This window comes from Rhinopithecus bieti, unplaced genomic scaffold, assembly GCF_001698545.2.
Source record: "Rhinopithecus bieti isolate Rb0 unplaced genomic scaffold, ASM169854v2 scaffold_11161, whole genome shotgun sequence".
NCBI lineage: Eukaryota > Metazoa > Chordata > Mammalia > Primates > Cercopithecidae > Rhinopithecus > Rhinopithecus bieti.
In genome coordinates, this window is record NW_016806937.1 from 2,179,636 (window position 1) to 2,197,827 (window position 18,192).

Genomic DNA, 18,192 nt, shown 5'->3' on the forward strand with positions numbered 1-18,192 from the left:
GAAGGAAGGAAGAAAGAAAGAAAGAAAGAAAGAAAGAAAGAAAGAAAGAAAGAAAGAAAGAAAGAAAGAAAGAAAGAAAGAAAGAGAAGGAGAGAAGAGGAGGGGAGAGGGGGAGGGGAGGAGGGGAGAGGAGGAGAGGGGAGGGAAAAAAACAGAACCAGATTCCCAGCTCCCAGTACTCTTGAATCACAAAGTCTGGGGTAGGACATTCTTCATAGTTGGCCCCAGGTGCTTTGCAAGGGTCTCTGCTTTGATTGCTCTCCCTGTCTCCAATGCTTGTTCAGCCTCAGAGTAATCTTTCTGAAGTCACTCCCCTGCTCAATCACCTTCAATGACTCCCCATTGCCTACAGCCTAGTCTCTTAGAGTGAGGCCCCAACTTCTTTAGTTTTATCTTCTGCATTAAGGATGCTAGGCTCCACATTAGCTGAAGTCCCACCACTCTCCTGTATACTACTGGGAGTATATTTCCTCTACTGGGATTTCCTCTACTGGGATTGCCCCACCTCATCACCAGTTTGAGACCTCAGGGATCTGGAATCCAAAGGCCTGCCCAGCCAGGGTGATGATGTATACAAATGAAGGGGCAGGTGCCACCTGCCTTCAGGTGCCAGCAGCTGCCCAGACTGTCCTCACAAGCACAGTGTGGGCCCATTACAGCCAGGTCTACCCAGTTTTCGAGAGAAGCCGGATTTTTTCATGTAAAGCTACCTGATTTTTAAATGTCGGCAATCAATTCTAATTTTTAAAATCACTCCATGGCCCTAACAAAGACACGTGGGCCAGCTGGGAGCCAGGATCCCCGGCTCAGGAGCCCTGGCTAATTCCTCCCCTCCTGCAACCCAATACCCCAAGCCCAGGGCTATTCAGTCCACCCACTTTTAAAATCTAAACCCTTCTTTTAGCTTTATCCTCAGCAATAATATCATGCAATCACAGGTTTGATGTGCTCATTTACGCTCTTTTAATGTTAATGAAAATGTTTGTTGCTGATCGCTGGCGTCCCCAAGCCTTGGAAGGAGAGAGTGTGGCCAGGCCTAGGGAGAAACCTCTTCTGGGAAAAACTGTATCTTGTCGAGGTGCTGACTGTGCCAGGTACCACACTGGGAGCTGTGCATGCATCCTCTTAAAGAGATGCTCAATACTGAGTCCTCCCTCCATGGGGCTTTTTAATTTATTAATTAAAAAAAGGGTTTTTAGAGACAGGGTCTCACTGTGTTGCCCACGGTGGTCTCGAACTTCTGGGCTCAAGCAATCATCCTGCCTCAGCCTCCCAAAGTGCTGGGATTACAGGCATGAACCACCACGCCCAGCTATGGGGCTTTTCCACAGCCCTCTGGGGGTAAGTCCTGCTGTCTAGCCTAAATCTTGCAGGCTGCCCATGGCTGGCCTTCCCCTTGTTCTGGTCTGGGAGGCTCTGGGGCTGGTGCAGGTGATGCTGGTTCCCCTTGTCCTGCCTGGGAGTGTGTGGACAGGGAGGGGTTCGCTGTTCAAATAGGGTGGGGAGTCAGTGGCCACCTCCCCCCGGAAGGTCTTCTCTTCAGGGCATCCTTCTTTCCTTCCATCCGTGTGTCCATCTGAGCTCTCCCAGATTCCCTTCTCCCTTATTTCAGAGACCTCCAGCTCCCATCACCCCTGAAACAAAGGAGAAGACAGGGTGGGTGGCTGGGTGGACAGGCGGAAGTAATGAGTGAGTGAGTGAGTGGATGAGTGAATGAATGGGGAGGGCAGGGGACACAAAACCCCCAGCCCCTAAGAGTCTCCCCATGACATGGGACGTGAGTGGAATAGTGTCTCCCAAAAAGATAATTCCAAGTCCTAACCCCATTACCTGTGAATGTGACCTTATTTGGAAATAGCTTCTTTGCAGGAGTGATTAAGTTAAGGATCTCAAAGTGAGATCATCCCGGATTTAGGGTGGGCCCTAAATCCAATGACTGATGTCCTTTTAAAAGAACGGAGAGGGAGGCTTGACACACACAGACACGGAGGTAAAGGTGTGTAGAGACGGAGGCGGGAACTGGAGAACAGCCAGAAGCCAAGGTTCGCCAAGGACCAAGAGTGGCCAGCAGGAGCAAGGAGAGTGGCACGGGCATGTCTCGCTCAGAGTCCCAGGAGGAGCCGACCCTGCCAAAGCCTTGACCCTGGACTTCTGGCTGCTGAATGGTGGGAGAATCAGTGTCTGTTGTTCTAAGCCGCCCAGTGTGTACACATCTGTTACGGCAGCCCTAGAAAAGGAAACCAAACCAGCTCCCCGCCCTGTCCCCATGAGCCTGCCCACATGGCCACCCAGCGTCCACCCATAACTCACATGCTCCAGACATTACAGGGAGGCCCTGGCCACAGCTGGCAGAGAATCCCGCCTCCTTCCAGAGGGGAAGAGAAGAGGGTTCTGGTGCTCCATCCTCAGATGCAGACCCTCTGGAGGCTCTCTGCCCCCAAGGAAATGTTTTTAGTTCCTTTAAGCGGAGGCTGCCAGGCCAGGTGGACTTGATTTGCTCTGTGACCTTGGGCAGGTGCTTTTGGTTCTCTGAGCTCTGCCCCCTGCCTGCCCCAACAGCCATGAGGGTCTCTGCTCTGTTACCCCAGATTGGCCATGAGCTTTCATGAGAGACTGCATATGCTCTGCTTTGAGACAGGCCAGCTCTTCTCATGTCATCGCCATGATTACCATCAACCGTAACACCCCCCATGCCTCTCCATCAGACCTGAGCTCCACAGTGCACTGGCCAGTGTGTGCTTCAGGCCACAGCGGCCATCCCCAGCTTCAGGGCACTCATGGAGACCACCATCGGCCTAGTGGGGCTGGGGCTGGACACAGCCTTGCAGACACAGGGCAGAGCTCAGAGCCCTGGCACACCCTGAGGCCTGTGGTTGGAGGGCTTGTGTCCAGGATGGAACAGGGGACGCCACCACCCACAGCCCCTGAGCTCTGCTCACAACTAGAACCCATCACAGGCCTGGCACATAGTAGGCTATCCTTAACTATGTACTGAATGAATGAATGGATGGATGGATGAATGAATGCCTGTTCACCACATGCCTCTCTGGAGGCCATGAAGTGAAGAAAGAACAGATCCTGCCTCCAGCCCCTTCCTGGTCTCAGCCCTCTGTCCCCGATTCCTGGCTCAGGACTGGTCTCAGCCCTCTGTCCCCGATTCCTGGCTCGGGACTGGTCTCAGTCCTCTCTCCCCGATTCCTGGCTCAGGGCTGGGATAAAGGGCATCACATGCCTCCCCAACCCAGCTGCAGGTGACAGGGAGCCCTCCAGCTCAAGGGAGCTGGAGGCTGTGAGGCCTGATTCCTCCAGTGAGACCCCACCCCTCTCCATTCGGTTTGGCCAAACCCATTTGCCCAACTGCCAGGGGATGGGGAAGCTCTCTGGACATTACCAGCAGGAAGGAGAGCTCATCTGACTTAGCCCCGGGACTGTTTGCTCCGGAGAGAAGCTGGACACCAGGCTCCTGGGGCCTCCAGCCACCATCTGGCTCTGGGCCAGGCTCTGGCTACCTGGCCAGGCTGAACAGAGGTAGGGCCTGCAGAGCACAGGGCTCTCTCAGCTCCAGCTCAGGAGACCCTAACTGCCCCCTGTGTGAGTCCAGGTCTGGCCAGGGACAGCCCCCTTGCCCACATATAGTCAGACCCAAGGACACCAAGCAACCCTTCCTAATATGCACATGGGGATCCAGTAATGTGTCACTTACTGGTCTGCACATCACATATCCCAGGGGAGTCAGGCTCCTGCATGGAGAGAGAAAAAAGGGAAAATCCTGCCATGGCCTCTTCACCAGCCTCCCCGTTTCAGCCACCCCTTCAAGGTGACCTTGACCCACCTCTCCAAGCCTTAGTTGTACCATGGGATGGAGAAGAGAGTCAGTCCCACTGTGCCCAAGGCCAATGAAGGATTTGAGGTGGGGGGAGGGGGCTTTGAGAGCTCGAGCCTTGGCTCAAGTGAAGCAAGATGGGGGCGACCCCAGACAGCCACAGCAGCGGCACCTGCTCAGAAGAGCCAGGCTGAGTCCCTGAGTAACACAAAGACCCAGGACCTGGCCAGGCCTTCCTGTCTCTGGGGCCTAGACAGCTTTGTTTACAGAACTCTTTACCTCCATTCTCACAGCCCTGGGTATGAAAATGCAGGTAAAGAGTTCTGTAAACAACTGACCATTGGTCAGCTGGGACAACTGAGGTTCTGAGAAGGCCAGGGCGGAGGCCACACAGCCAGGAGAGAGATTAGGCTTCCCACCTCCCAGTTCCAGGTGCTTCTATAAAGACGTTCAATTGCACCCAAGAAAAAAGGGCCAGGTTCCTGGTTCATGAGGAAGGAGAGGAACCGGTGACAGGGCGCATGAGTGCTCTCCCCGACCACTCATGTTGGAGCCCTAGGCTATCAGGAATGCACATAGGGTCTGCCAGCTCCTGTGAGCCTTACTTCTTCCCAGAATCTGGGTATCCCTGGACCTTTGCAAATGCTTGGAGGCCACCTCCACTGGGAAGCCTTCCTTGATGCTCCCAGGAGGCTCCACTTCTGTGCCCCATGTCCCCTCTGCTCCCCCATGGAAGGACCTCCCCCACTGACTGTGAACTCCTGGCAGGAGGGGCTGGGCCACCACGTCTCAGCCCTGTGGCCATTGTGCCTCAGAGTGGGTGGAATGAACGTGGGCCATGCAGACAGGAAGGCTGGGGGAGCTGGGCTTCTACTACAGGGTCCCTTTTTCCTGCTGTGCCTTCACACCCCAGGGACACAGGCCAACCATCCTGCTCCTTACCCGAGTTCCCAAGACCCCTCCCACCAAGGCCCCCACTTCATGCACCCAGCACTGACCTGTTCCCCTATCTTGCCATGTAGCACTGGCTGCGGCAAAGCCATCTCCAGCCTGTGCAGGACCCACGCCACCAGCCTGCGGGTGGGAGAGAGTGTGCTGTGTCCAGGTGGGAAGGGTTGTGGGGAAACTGAGGCCAAAGTCAGCTCATTCCCAAGGCAGAAAACAAACCTGCCAAAAGGCAGAGCCTGCCAGGATCCAGAGCCCAGGTTTCCAGCCTGAAAACCATTTCCCCCCCCCTCCACCCTCCCTAAGTGAGCTTCTGGTTCAGGCCCCACCAGGTAGCTCAGGCTCCCCCAACCCTCCCACCCATCCCTGGAAGGGAGTGCATTTTGGGCATCTCACACATGGAAAGTGGCAACACCTGTCCTAATTTCCTTCCCTCCTTCCTTCCTTCCTTCCTTTCTTTCTTTTTTTCTTCCTTCTTTCTTTCTTGACTTGGTGGCCCAGGCTGGTGTGATCATAGCTCACTCCTGTCTCAGCCTCCTGAGCAGCTGGGACTACAGGCACATGCCATCATGCCCAGCTGTTTTTTTGTTTTGTTTTGTTTTGTTTTTTTAATTTTTTGTAGAGATGGAGTCTTGCTATGTTGCCCAGGCTGGTCTCAAACTCCTGCTGCCACAGCTTCCCAAAGTACTCGGATTACAGGCGTGAGCCACTGCACCCAGCCTGTATCCCATTTTAAATACATGTATCCTCTGGCCCAGAAACTCCATTTCCACTGATTTATCCTCCAGATTTACTTGTGCATGAACTCAATGACGCATGCACGGGCTATTGATTGTGGCAAAAGGTGAAAACAAATGTAAATGTCCACTGAGTGGTTAAATAAAAACTGGTGCATCCATTTAATGCAGCTGTCAAAGAAAGAATGCAGTAAGACCTGTGTGGATAAAACCGCCTCTAAGACACATTTTTCAGGTTAAGAAAAAAAAAAGAAGCAAGCCAAACGGGGTGACTCATGCCTGTAATCTCAGCACTTTGGGAGGCCGAGGTGGTCAGACTGCTTGAAGTCAAGAGTTCTAGACCAGCCTGGGCAACACAGTGAAACCCCATCTCTACTAAAAATACAAAAGTTAGCCAGCATGGTGGCCTGCACCTGTAATCCCAGCTACTCAGGAGGCTGAGGCAGGAGAATTGCTTGAACCTGGGAGGCAGAAGTTGCAGTGAGCCGAGATTATGCCACTGCATTCCAGCCTGGGAGACAGAGCAAGACTCAGTCTCAAAAAAAAAGTAAAGTGCAGAAGAGTATGTATAGTTTGCTCCTGTCAGGTGTGTGTTGAAGGAAAAAAAAAAAAAGTACCCAAAGCTTGAAAGCTTGGACATGCATAGAAATGTGGGAAAGGGCACGAAGCTGATGTGGCTGCCTTGGGAAGGGGTCAGCACACATCCAGTTGAATTTTCTTCCAGGTTTCCTGGAGGTTGGGTGTTGGGCAGGGACAAGGTACTCATCCTGCTCCCTGGTGGGAGGCGCTGCATTGAGGGTGGCTCACCTGGCAGGGTCCCTGGGTGGTGGCAGGGAGGAGCTAGGCTGGGGCTCTGGAGCTGGCACCTCCTTGGGTTCCTCCTTGGGCTGCAGGGGGACAGGCGTGGGCAGGGGGGCGCTCTCGCGGGGCTGCAGCTTGGGCTCTGTTTCCTGGGGGTGTCCTGGAGGCACTAAGCAGCAGGGAAAGCAGGAGCTAGAGACTTCCTCCAACCCCTCAAGGGCACAGGGGCCAGATTCAAGGCACTAACAGGACTGAATGGGGAGCCCTTTGGGACCACTTCACCCATTCCTATTCTCAAACAGACCAGACAGACAAGGGAACTGAGGCCCAGGGAGGGGAAGGGACTTATCCAAGACCCACACATCTCTTCCAGGACTCTGGCTTCCCAGTCTGGACTGGGGAGGGGATTCTGATGTCCCCCACAACAGCCTGCTCCTGGCAAGCCCTGAACCCTGTCCTAGTCTGGGTGGGGCTAAGGGCCTCCGGGGGATTCTCCAGGGCCCAGTTGACCCCTAAGCCCAGCCCGTGACCATCCCAGGCAGCCCCCTCCCGAGCTCCCCTCCCTGTACCTGGGTCTGAGGCAGCACCTGTAGCAACTGCAGACTCATCTCTCCAGACCTGGGTGACAAACAGGACACGAGGTCATGGGCCACAGCAAGCTCTGTGCACTTCCCCAACCCCACTACCAGCTGTGCACTGGCCCAAGGCTGGTGAGTTGGGGGGGTTAGGGGGGTCTCTCCTCCTGAATCCCCGCCATCTCTCGCAGTCACTCCTCCCCATCAAGGACTCTCCAAGGGGGGCATCGCCCTCTCCTGAGTTCCAGGGGGGTGGGGACAGCCTGCTGGAGGAGACAGGCCCTCCTGGGGCCCCAGAAACCCCCCATATACTCAACTCCCTGCCCCTCCCTTCCTTGGCTCACCTCAGAGGATTTGGGGGGCTGAGGAAGCACTCTCTCCAGATTCTGCTCCAGCCACAGGAGCAGCCGTGACCCGGGCCTGTGGAGGGGCCAGTGGTCAGCAGAGCACCCTGAGGGAACGGGTCAGTGCACTACCGAACAGCCCACCGCGGGGCCAGGCCCCAACCAGCCCTTCTGTGGCCTCCACCGCTGCTCTGCGTAGTGGGGGCCTTGTCCTGGAAACTCTCAAAGGGCCCCAAGGGGGTGGGGAAATCCTGCCAGACTCCAATTCTGAGCCAGGGCTGGACCAGGCTCTGGAACCATAGCCGTGGCCTCCTGGGGCATCAGGAGAGAGGCAAGAGCCGCTTGAGGACCTGAGTGCAGCTCTGGGGGCTCCCTGTGCTAGAACAGACAGGGCTGGCTGGCTGCATGGGAGTGTGACCCGTGCCATCACACAAGGCCTTAGACTTAGAAGGACCTGGTTTTGGTTTCATACTCTGCTGTCACAGTCTGAAAACATTAAAAAAAAAATTTTAAGGGGCCTGCATTTGCATTTGTCTGGGGCCCCACAAATTAATTATGTGGCTGGTCCTAATTTCAAGGGTTGGATCCCAAATCCATCTGGCCTCTGGGAAGCCCCACTCTCTTCAGAGAAGCACCATGTTCCCAGGACAACCGGTTCCCCCAAGTATGGCCCAAAAGAAGGCTGGTGAGTCCTCTAGGTACCCTCACCCTAAATTGCTTTCATGGTCTCAGGAATCAGCAGCATACGTCTCAGAAGGAAATAGAGGACCAAAACACACAGAGAGCAAGCTGCAGCAAGGAATGAATGAATGAATGAATGAATGAATGAATGAATGAAGTATGTGATTATATATACATGTGTTCATTCATTTGTCCCATGTGTGCTGAGTCCTCACTCTGGCAGGTGCTGTGCTGGGCACCAAGGGTTCAGTAGTGACCAGGACAAAAGCCCCTGCCCTCAAGGAGCCAGCAGTCTAATGAATGAATGAGTGAACGAATGAATGAATGGGGTGAATGGGGTGAATGGAGATGAATGCATGTCTCTGGATTTCCAGCAGATATTACAAACTGGGAGCTTCAAGCTTACTTTGGAAGTCTACAGTGTCCTGAAAACTTCTTGACTAAAATTTGAGAGTTTTACATAAAAAGCTAGATTTCTAGCTTCTCTTGAAAGCCTGGAAGACCTGGCCACACAGGGCCTAAACGCCTGCAAGGAAGAGGCAGTTGAAACTCAGCAGGGCCCCTTCTCGGAGCTCCCTGGCTCCCCTCTTTGCCAGAGTCCCCCCGCTAGCCTGCCACCCTTACTGATGGGGCAGCCACCCCTCCCTGAGTCAGCTCTGAGAAGTCGGACACTGAGGCCAGCCTGGGCACCCTGATGTCCCCCACAGTGAGCCAGGCCCTGCTTCCAGGCTCCACACGGAGCCTACTTACATGAAGCCCACCTGTGAAGAGCTCATCCCTGCCCCTCCCTATTCTCAGAGGGTAGCCCTGCCCAGGGACCTCTCAGTCATCCCTGGGTGCACCCAGGGACCTTCTGCCACAAACTATGAGCAGCACACAGTCCACTGTCCCCATTCTATGGCTGGAAACAGGCCCAGAGGAGACGGGAGGCACGTCCAAGGTCATACCCTGAGGTGGTAACAGACCCTGCTCCTGAACCCAAGGCCCTGTTCCTCCCACCACATACATACAGATGACAGTAACACTCAGGGATAGGGACTCACCTCATGTATTGGGCCTTGAGGGCCTCATTGGGTTCATCTGTGCACCCTGCAGGGTTAGAAAACACAGAAAGGCAGTCAGCAGCAGACCTGCCCCAACCCCCGGGCAGCCTGGAGTGGGCACTGAGAGCCCAACTCAATCCCAGGTTCGAACTCAGGGTGGATCAGATGAGAAGATCTGGCCTGGGCAGAGGCTCCCAAGGGGCAGGGTCCATCCCAGCAACCCCTCAGCCCCTCAGCCCCGCCGCTGAAAAGCCATCCTGCCCCTTGGTCTTACCTGTGTCCCCAGTGCTGCCGTGCCCCAGGATCTGCCAGGGATAGACAGATAGACATGGGCAGGGAGCCCAAGGGCAGCCCCCCCACAGCCCCTCTCCGACCCAGCCCCTTTAGCCTCCAGCCCCAGTAGTACCTGAGCTGGGTCCTCCGTGACGCTATGGACAGGCTGTGGGATCACCTTCTCCACGCCCTTCATGAGCCAGGTCAGCACCCTGCGGCTGGGACTGTGATGGACAGAGACACCAGCCTGCCGTCAACTTCCCCTAGCTCGATGAGGCCCTCGAGGCCCGACACTAGGTGAGTCCCCATCCCTGAGTGTCACTGTCATCTGTATGTGTGTGGTGTGGTTATTGGAAAGCACCTGCATGTACCACTGGCCCAAGGCAAGCCCAGTGTCCAAAAGAACTTGGCTGGAATCCTAAACCACTGTCTCCCCACTGTGAGACTTCAGACCCATCTCCTCCCCTAGAAACTCCATGTGCTTCTCTGGAAAATGGGGGATGCTGTTGCTTCATGAGGCCAGGCAGACTGGGTGCCATTCGGAGTCACCCCCATGGATGCTTAGGACAGAGCAGCTGACTTTCCTCTCCTCCTGCCTCCCACTGTCCTGCTCTGAGCACACATCATGCTCCCGAAGGGCCAAGGTTTGCTGCTGGTGTAATGCTGTGGCAGAGGCTGAGCAGCCTAAATGTGAAGGTCACAGCCTCCCTGCCTGAGGCCAGCCCGGCCCCAGCCATGCTCAGGCCCCAAGCACCATGGTCTGAAATGTCTGAACCAACTGGGAGATTCCATCCAAAAGCCTGGATTTCTGGCTTCTCTGGGAAAAGCAGAAGTTCTGACCCCATTGGACCTGCATCTCACCCGAGCACTGAGAAACGTCCAGCCCCCTGTACAGGGGCGCTCACTATGCAGCTCTGACCCACTGTTTCTTTTGGTCACATTGCCCTGCCCTCAAGGAGCCAGCAGTCTAATGAATGAATGAGTGAAGGAATGAATGAATGGGGTGAATGGAGATGAATGCATGACTCTGGATTTCCAGCAGAAATTACAAACTGGGAGCTTCAGGCTTACTTTGGGAGAGCCCACCCTCCACCTGAAGCTCACTTCAGCCAATTCCCAGGATGTCCCAGGGCTTTCCCCAGAATGACAGCAGAGCTGAGGGCAGTACTCATCCACCCCCCATCCCTAGGGCTCCCTAGCTGGGAGGGGAGTCGGGGGCAGGTTGGTCCTGAAGATAGGGGAGGGTGGTAGAGTACCTGTTCATTTCAGAACTCTCAGCGCCCTGGGCCTGGAGGGATATGGTGGAAGTAAGGGCAGCCTCCTTGGTCTCTGGAAAAGAATCTCTCATCCTTCAGATCTAGGGCCTCAGAGAGCCCCATTTCTACCCTGCTTGGGGAGATCAAGTCAGGGAAGCAGAGAGAGCCCCCAAGGGGTCAGAAAGCCAGGCTCCAGCTCAGCTCAACTGAAGTCTCCAGGAGCCCACCCTTAGCTTCTCTGAGCCTCAGTTTCCTCATCTGCGAAATGGGTCTGCCAACCTCGTGGGCTCTGTGAGGCTCCAAGGGGAGAATGCCGGCCCCCCTGCTCTGCCAGCCTGGGCTTCCGCACTCTCACTCACCCTGAGGACTTGGGTCCGCCACAGCCACTTCCTCCTCCTTGAATGACTCTTCGGGGGGCTAGAGGGTTCGAACACGACCAGGTAAGCCCTAGGTGAGACCAGTCTGGTTTGGACAGGGGCAGCCCCTGATTCTCCCTCAAGGGATCCCTGCCCCACAAAAGACCCAAACAACTCTTTCCTCAGCATCGTCTCTATAAATCCTGGTGGCCTTACCTTCCACCTGGGATACTCCCTTCCTCCTAGCCCCAGGGACCCCTCATCTGGGGCTGGGGGCCCTCACAGCCCCCAAGGTCCAAGGTGGCCTCCCAGCCTCCCAGACCTACAATATCCCCAGGAGGCAGCCCCACTTCAGTGGCCTGAGAGGGGAGAGGACCATTTAGAGACAGTTATGAAGTCTTGAGGCAGGCTGAGGGGAAGAGGGAGATGGGAGGAGCCCACGCCCCTTATCCCCCACCAGGGCGCTCCCTCTCCTTCTGGCCCAAACTTTCCATTCCTCCCTAGTAGCCAGGTGGAGTTTGGCCTCTGCTATCTGCCTTTCACCTGCCTCTGCAGCCACACTTCCTGCTACGACATGCACATATGTGTATGTACAAACAAACATACATGCACACACATACACAGACACACAAATGTATGCATACTCACTCATTCACATACATACATGAACAGACATACAATATGAGCGTATGTACACATACATATGCATACATACAGTGACACATAAATACCAACATGCACATATACACACATGTGCAGACACAAAAATAAGTGCATGTGCATACATGTACAGGCAAAAACATACGTATATATACATGTGTATGTACATGTGCATACATGCCCCAACACACATATATGTGCATACAGTCATATGCAAACGTGCATATACACACATGCATGCATACAGATACACACATGCATATGCCTGCTGGTGTAGAGACACACAACATGCACATATGCATAGGTACATTGTATATGATTACAAGTGCAGAAATATGTGTATACACACATATGCTCAGTCACACACTTGCATATTTGCAAATACACACAAGCATGTGCATATGGATATGCACATACACATAGATTTCTGCATCTAAACATACACGAACATCCATGCACAGACACAAAATGTGTATATACACATGTGGAGACAGGCAAATATGTGTATATACACATACACATGACATAGTCACAGACACACAAACATGCATACACATAGAAATACATGAGTACACTCACATACTCAGAAATATGTAGACACATACACATACACACTAGCATGTCACACAAGCACATGGAACCACAGACATACTAATACAAGTGCACATAAACATATGTGCAAACACATACACATGCATTCATGTACATATATGTTCACATACATTGTCATGCACACCCAATTTGCAAATACATATGTGCAGACACAGACATACCAAGAGCACACTACACATATATGACATATATGTGTATATACATGCAACATATACACATGCATACACACACGCTATACCTGTTTCCTAAACACACCCTGCCCTTCTCTAGTAACAGCCTTTCCTCTGCCAGGAATGCCCAGCATCTCCATCTCACTGGGTTAAAATTCTGCTCCATCCTCTGCGTCTAAAAAGCTTTCCCCCATCAGCCGCCAATCTCCAAAGTGAAGATGACTCTCCCTCTTCTGAGCTCCCACAGTTTGGTCTGACACACTTATCTGACTCCCCAAGAAGGGGAGAGCTGAGGCCAATGTTGGGGCTCACCACGTTCCCTCCTCCCCACCTGTATCTGTTGGCAGAATGAACTGGCTGGGCTCTTGTCTGCTGACCCCCCGGGGCAATGCCTATTCATCTTTATGCTTTCAGCACTGAGCACAGGGCCTGGCATCAATTAGAAGCTCAATCAAATCTGTCGAATTGAGCTGCTGAATTAGTTGTCATCCACCTCCTGAATGGATGGGTTGCAGAGGAAAAGTTCTGGAGAAATACTCCACAGTGTGGTCCATGGATCCATGCCAGTCTGCAAATTGTCAATGGTCCATGATGATTAAGCAGTTTGCACCAGAATGTTTATCAATGCACTGCTTCCTTCATTGAGAAAGTCTTGGTACAAAATAAATAGCAACTAAACTAATCAGTGTACTTAGCTACAGAGTAGATTTACATTCTGGTACAAACTGCTTAATCATCGTGGACTAGTAATAAACAGTTCATGGACTGGCTCCTGTGAGTAGCTCTGTTCTGAACTCTAGAGGTTAGCAATATACGGCCTGTGGGCCAAATCTAGGCTATTGCTTGTTTTTATAAATAAAATTGTATTGGAACCCAGCTATGCTCATTCATTCATGCACTACCTATAACTGTTTTCATACTATAATAGCAGAATTGAGTAATTAACAGAGATAGCATCACCCACAAAGCCTAAAATATTTACTATCTAGCCTTTTACAGAAAATGCTAGCCTTGGGCCAGCCCTATCCACTGTCTGAACCTGAGTTTTCTCATTTGAACAAGTGTGGGACCCTGTGACCCCCACTTGTCCTTCTGATGCTAACCTTTTCTGCTGTAGAAGGTCCCTGGAGAGCAGGTGGCCCAAACTGGGAAGACCCTGAGCAGCGAGGCCGGCCTGCCCCTCCTCCCCCTCCACCTCTCACCATGGACTCGGACTCTGTCTCAGCCTCCTCGGGGTTTGGCTCTGGTTCCACCTCCGCCTCCAGCTCTGGCTCTGGTTCCACTTTCTCTTCCTCCTGCATCTTGGTCTTCCGAGGGGTTCCTGGGGGCTGAGGCAGCACCCTCTGGACCCAGCCCAACATCCTGACACCTGTAGGAGACAGTGTCCTTAGCCCTCCCTGGAGCACTCACAGTTGCTCCTGCCACTTATGGACCACTCTTGTGAGTTGTACATTTCCTTTTCCTTTATCAACTTTAAAAATATTTCAGCTGCGTGCAGTGGCTCACACCTGTAATCCCAGCAATTTGGGAGGCTGAGGTGTACCGACTGCTTAAACCCAGGAATTTGAGATCAGCCTGGGCAAGATAGCGAGACCCTCGTCTCTACAAAATATTTTTTAAATTAGCCAGGTGTAGTGGCTCACTCCTGTAGTCCCAGCTACTCAGGAGGCTGAGGTGGGAGGATCATTTGAGCCTAGGAGGTCGAGGCAGCAGTGAGTCATAATGCACCACTGTACTCCAGCCTGCGCAACAGAGTGAGACCCTGTCTCAAAAAATATAAAATATATATACACACATATATATTTGATATACATATACACATATATATTACATATATACACAGATATATGTGTGCATATATATTTCTGCAATTTTGTCTCTAGGTATTTACCTTATAGAATTACTCAAGGCCATAAATATATGTGTACAAAGAAGCTGGTTGTTATAGCAAAAATGAAAAACACCCAAATATTCATCAAGAGGAGACTGGTTATTGAAAAGTACTTACATGTACCTAAATGTTCATCTCTAAGAGAGGCATGTATTAAATAAGTTACACTATATCCGATAATGGACTATTACGGGGGCATTAAAAAGAAAGAAGCAGTCTAACCGAGCTAGCAAGAAGATGTGCCTGCTCTGAAGTCAAGTCATGAGCAGATCACTTAATGTCTCTGTGCCTCAGTTTGCTTGTCGGTAAAATAGGGATATTAATAGTACCTACCTCATGGGTTAATTGTGAGGATAAAATGAATTGATAAGTGTAACATACTTAGGCCAAGCGCAGTGGCTTTCACCTATAATCCCAGCACTTTGGGAGGCCGAGGTGGGCGGATCACTTGTGGCCAGGAGTTCCAGACCAGCTTAGCCAACATGGGGAAGCCCCATGTCTACTAGAAATACAAAAATTAGTTGGGCCTTGTGGCGGGCACCTGTAATCCCAGCTACTCAGTAGGCGGAGGCACAAGAATCGCTTGAACCCAGGAGGTGGAGGTTGCAGTGAGTCAAGATAGTGCCACTGTACTCCAGCCCGGGTGACAGAGTGAGATCCTGTCTCAATAATAATAATAATAATAATAATAATAATAAGTGGAACATACTCAGAACAGTGATTGGCACATGCCGACGGCTTAATAAATGTTGGCTATGACTATTACATGGTATCAAATGAAAACATTAATTGTATAATATGCATGTACTGCATAATCTCATTATAAGTAAAAATATTCATTATGAGTAATACATGAGTGGAAAATCTGTTTTAAGATAAATTAATCTATGGTCATCATTTTTTTAATTTTTAAGACAAAATGGGCTGGATGCAGTGGCTCATGCCTGTGATCCCAGCACTTTGGCAGGCCAAGATGGGAGGATCACTTGAGCTCGGGAGTTCAAGACCACCATGGGCAACATAGCAAGACCGTATCTCTATTAAAAAAAAAAATCTTGCTGTGGTGGTATGTACCTGTAGTCCCAGCTACTCAGGAGGCTGAGGCAGGGGGTCGAGGCTTCAGTGACCATGCCACTGCACTTCTGCCTGGGTGACAAAGCAAGATCCTGTCTCAAAAAAGAAAAAGAAAATGGGCCTGGCATGGTGGCTCACTCCTGTAATCCCAGAACTTTGGGAGGCCAAGGCAGGCAGATCACCTGAGGTCAGGAGTTTGAGACCAGCCTAGTCAACATGGTGAAACCCCATCTCCACTAAAAATACAAATATTAGCTGGGTGTGGTGGTGCGTGCCTGTAATCCCAGCTACTCCGGAGGCTGAGGCAGGAGAATCACCTGAACCCAGGAGATAGAAGTTGCAGTGAGCGGAGATTGCACCACTGCACTCCAGCCTGGGTGACAGAGTGAGACTCCTTCTCCAAAAAAAGAAAAAGGCTGGGCATGGTGGCTCACATCTGTAATCCCAGCACTTTGGGAGACTGAGGCAGGCAGATGGCTTGAGCTCAGGAGTTCAAGACCAGCCTGGGCAACATGATGAAACCCTGTCTCTACCCAAAATACAAAAAGTTAGCCCAGCATGGTGGCACGTGCCTATAGTACCAGTTACTCAGGAGGCTAAGGCACAAGAATCACTGGAACCCAAAAGGTGGGGAGGTTGCAGTCAGCCGAGATCTCGCCATTGCACTCCAGCCTGGCCGACAGAGTGAGACCCTGTCTCAAAAATAAAATAAAATGTTTATAGTGCTATATTTTAAAAAAAGAAAGAAAAAGACAGAATGCCAGGTAAGCCTTTTTTCATGGTTTACTGTGTTATTTCAGTCATACCTTATACAGGTTGCTTCTGGGTGATTTCTCTTTGGGGAATGGGGAGCCCCAGCCCTTATGACCCAAGCCCTGCAGGATGACCTGGCCAGTGGGCAGTGCGCAGGTCAGTGTGTGCTAACTCCCAGGCCTAGACGTGCTCTTGTCCCACATGAGTGTGCCCCACCCCTCTCCCAGCCATGGACAACCCAGGCTTTGGCAGAGTGTCTGTATGCCCCTTTCTGCCAGGGACCCTGGCCCCAGCTAAAGAGGGTAGCCCAGGCCCAGGATTATTACCCCCAAGCCCAGCTCCCAAGAGCCCGCGGCTATGCTGCCTGCCCTCTACTTACAGCCCTGACCTCTGTTCCCGCTCTGGCATCAGCAGCCCAGCCTCTCCCATGAGAGGCCATGGTGGGAACAGAGCTCTAAGTGTCAGATTGCTGGCTGAGCCTCCCAAAAAGTGAACTTGGGGCAGACATGACCCCTCTGGTCTTCCATTTCCCTGAAGGTGGGGGCGAAGACACAATGTTTTCCGAAGTCTGGACTGCCAGAGTTCACATGTTGGGATGGCAGATTTCACTGACCCCAGCCAGCCACAGGCAGCCCCGAGAGCCAGGGCTGAGCTAAGTGCATTCTACTCACGATCATACTCATCCTCGCTCTTACCACCACGCCCCGCCCCTGCACTCAGTAAAATAAGAATTTTCATTATGTAGCACAGAAAGGTCAACAGAATCACCTGAAGCAGCACAGCCAGCAGTGGCCAAGCTGAGTTTACATTCAGGTCTACTCGATTCCAGCTGCCCCACATCTATTCCCAGGTGGTCGTGGCATTTGCCGAGTGTTGGCCTCTTCTGCGGGCCAGGTCTGTAGACCCTTCCCAGCAGGCAGCAATTCTGGCTTGCATTTCTAAACCGTCTGGAAATGACTAAGGAAGCCTCCCTGATCCCCATTTTCTTTTCCTCCTAAATGAGAATTTTGCAGGTCCCTCCCATCTTTCCCCCGTGTCCCTGCTGACCGCACTTTGATGAGGGAGGTTCAGGTGGGAAGGGGGACCACGAGTGGCAGCTCGGGGAGCTATGGTGTTGCACCACCAGTATTTCCAGAATCTTCTGGAGAGCTGGTGAAAATACAGATTCCTAGGTCCCCCAAGCGCTCCTGGGGGACCTAGGAATTTGCATTGCACAAGGTATCCTGAAAATTCTGCTGCACCCTAAAGTCTGAGCTCCACCAGAGAGAGGGAAGCTGCAGGTTTCCCACCATGCCAGTTTGGTCCTGCCTAAATGCCTTTCTAGAGGGAGAACATGGGGATCCCCTCGGGGTCCCACCGAGCCTCCACCTCATCCTGAGTTACCTGCTCAGATGCCAACCGCCAGCCAGGAATTGCCTTCTCGCTGCCACTAGTAGCTGGCCCCTCAGACACAAGGAAGATTAATTGGCAGTAGCTGGGCCGTGTGCAAAGGATTAGCAGGCGCTGAATGGGGGCAGGGGAGAAAAGAGGCTGTTGATGCCCAGGAAACCAGCAGCACCCCCAACTCCCAGGGTCCAGCAAGGATGTGGGCCCCAGGGAAGAGCCCCTGCAAGGCCCAGGTTTGGAGCACCATGGGTTGCCAGGGGACCTGCCCGGGTTACCAGGGGCCTGGCTTCCCACACACCTTGGCCAAGACACAGTCATCTGCCAGGCCTTGGATTCATCCTCAAGGCCTAGCCCTGGGACACAGCCTTTCTGGCAGAGCCCAAGGAGTGGCTAATGGGAGAATAACAGCTTGGCGTTCCCATGTGATGCCTGGAGACTCTTTAAGGTGGCAGGGGCTTGTCAGCTTCCACTCAGCCGTGGCAAGAGGCGTATCCCAACTCTCCAGTCCCCAGGCCAGGACGCAGGCAGATTCTTTCTGGCTCCCCTGCCTTGGGCTCTGCCGGAAAGGCTGTGTCCCAGGGCTAGGCCTTGAGGATGAATCCAAGGCCTGGCAGATGACTGAGGCATCTGACCTGCACTGTGAACTGAGGCTGGACACTAGAAGGGATACAGAGATCTAGGAGGAGAGGGCACAAGGGGACAGGGCCCAAGGAAGAGGGGCTCAGTGTGGTGGCCCTGAGGGATATTTGGCAAAGGGGCAGGACTTGACTTAATTATCTAAACCATTTCTAGAGTTCCTCCTTTCCTTTTTT

General features: G+C 52.5%; 1 protein-coding gene across 1 annotated transcript in view; it reads right to left on the minus strand.

Moving 5' to 3' along the window:
* CNGB1 (cyclic nucleotide gated channel subunit beta 1) overlaps positions 1-18,192 on the minus strand; it is a 99,551-nt gene that overhangs the window by 73,673 nt on the left and 7,686 nt on the right. Inside the window, exons 2-12 of the mRNA XM_017878912.1 lie at positions 13,479-13,645; positions 10,838-10,895; positions 10,479-10,551; positions 9,356-9,446; positions 9,224-9,254; positions 8,950-8,995; positions 7,226-7,301; positions 6,876-6,924; positions 6,313-6,475; positions 4,822-4,897; positions 3,704-3,740 (exon numbers count right to left, since the gene is read on the minus strand). Of these exons, the coding sequence (XP_017734401.1) occupies positions 3,704-3,740; positions 4,822-4,897; positions 6,313-6,475; positions 6,876-6,924; positions 7,226-7,301; positions 8,950-8,995; positions 9,224-9,254; positions 9,356-9,446; positions 10,479-10,551; positions 10,838-10,895; positions 13,479-13,637 (859 nt within the window). The 5' untranslated portion in view covers positions 13,638-13,645. The remainder of the gene's footprint in view (positions 1-3,703; positions 3,741-4,821; positions 4,898-6,312; positions 6,476-6,875; positions 6,925-7,225; positions 7,302-8,949; positions 8,996-9,223; positions 9,255-9,355; positions 9,447-10,478; positions 10,552-10,837; positions 10,896-13,478; positions 13,646-18,192) is intronic.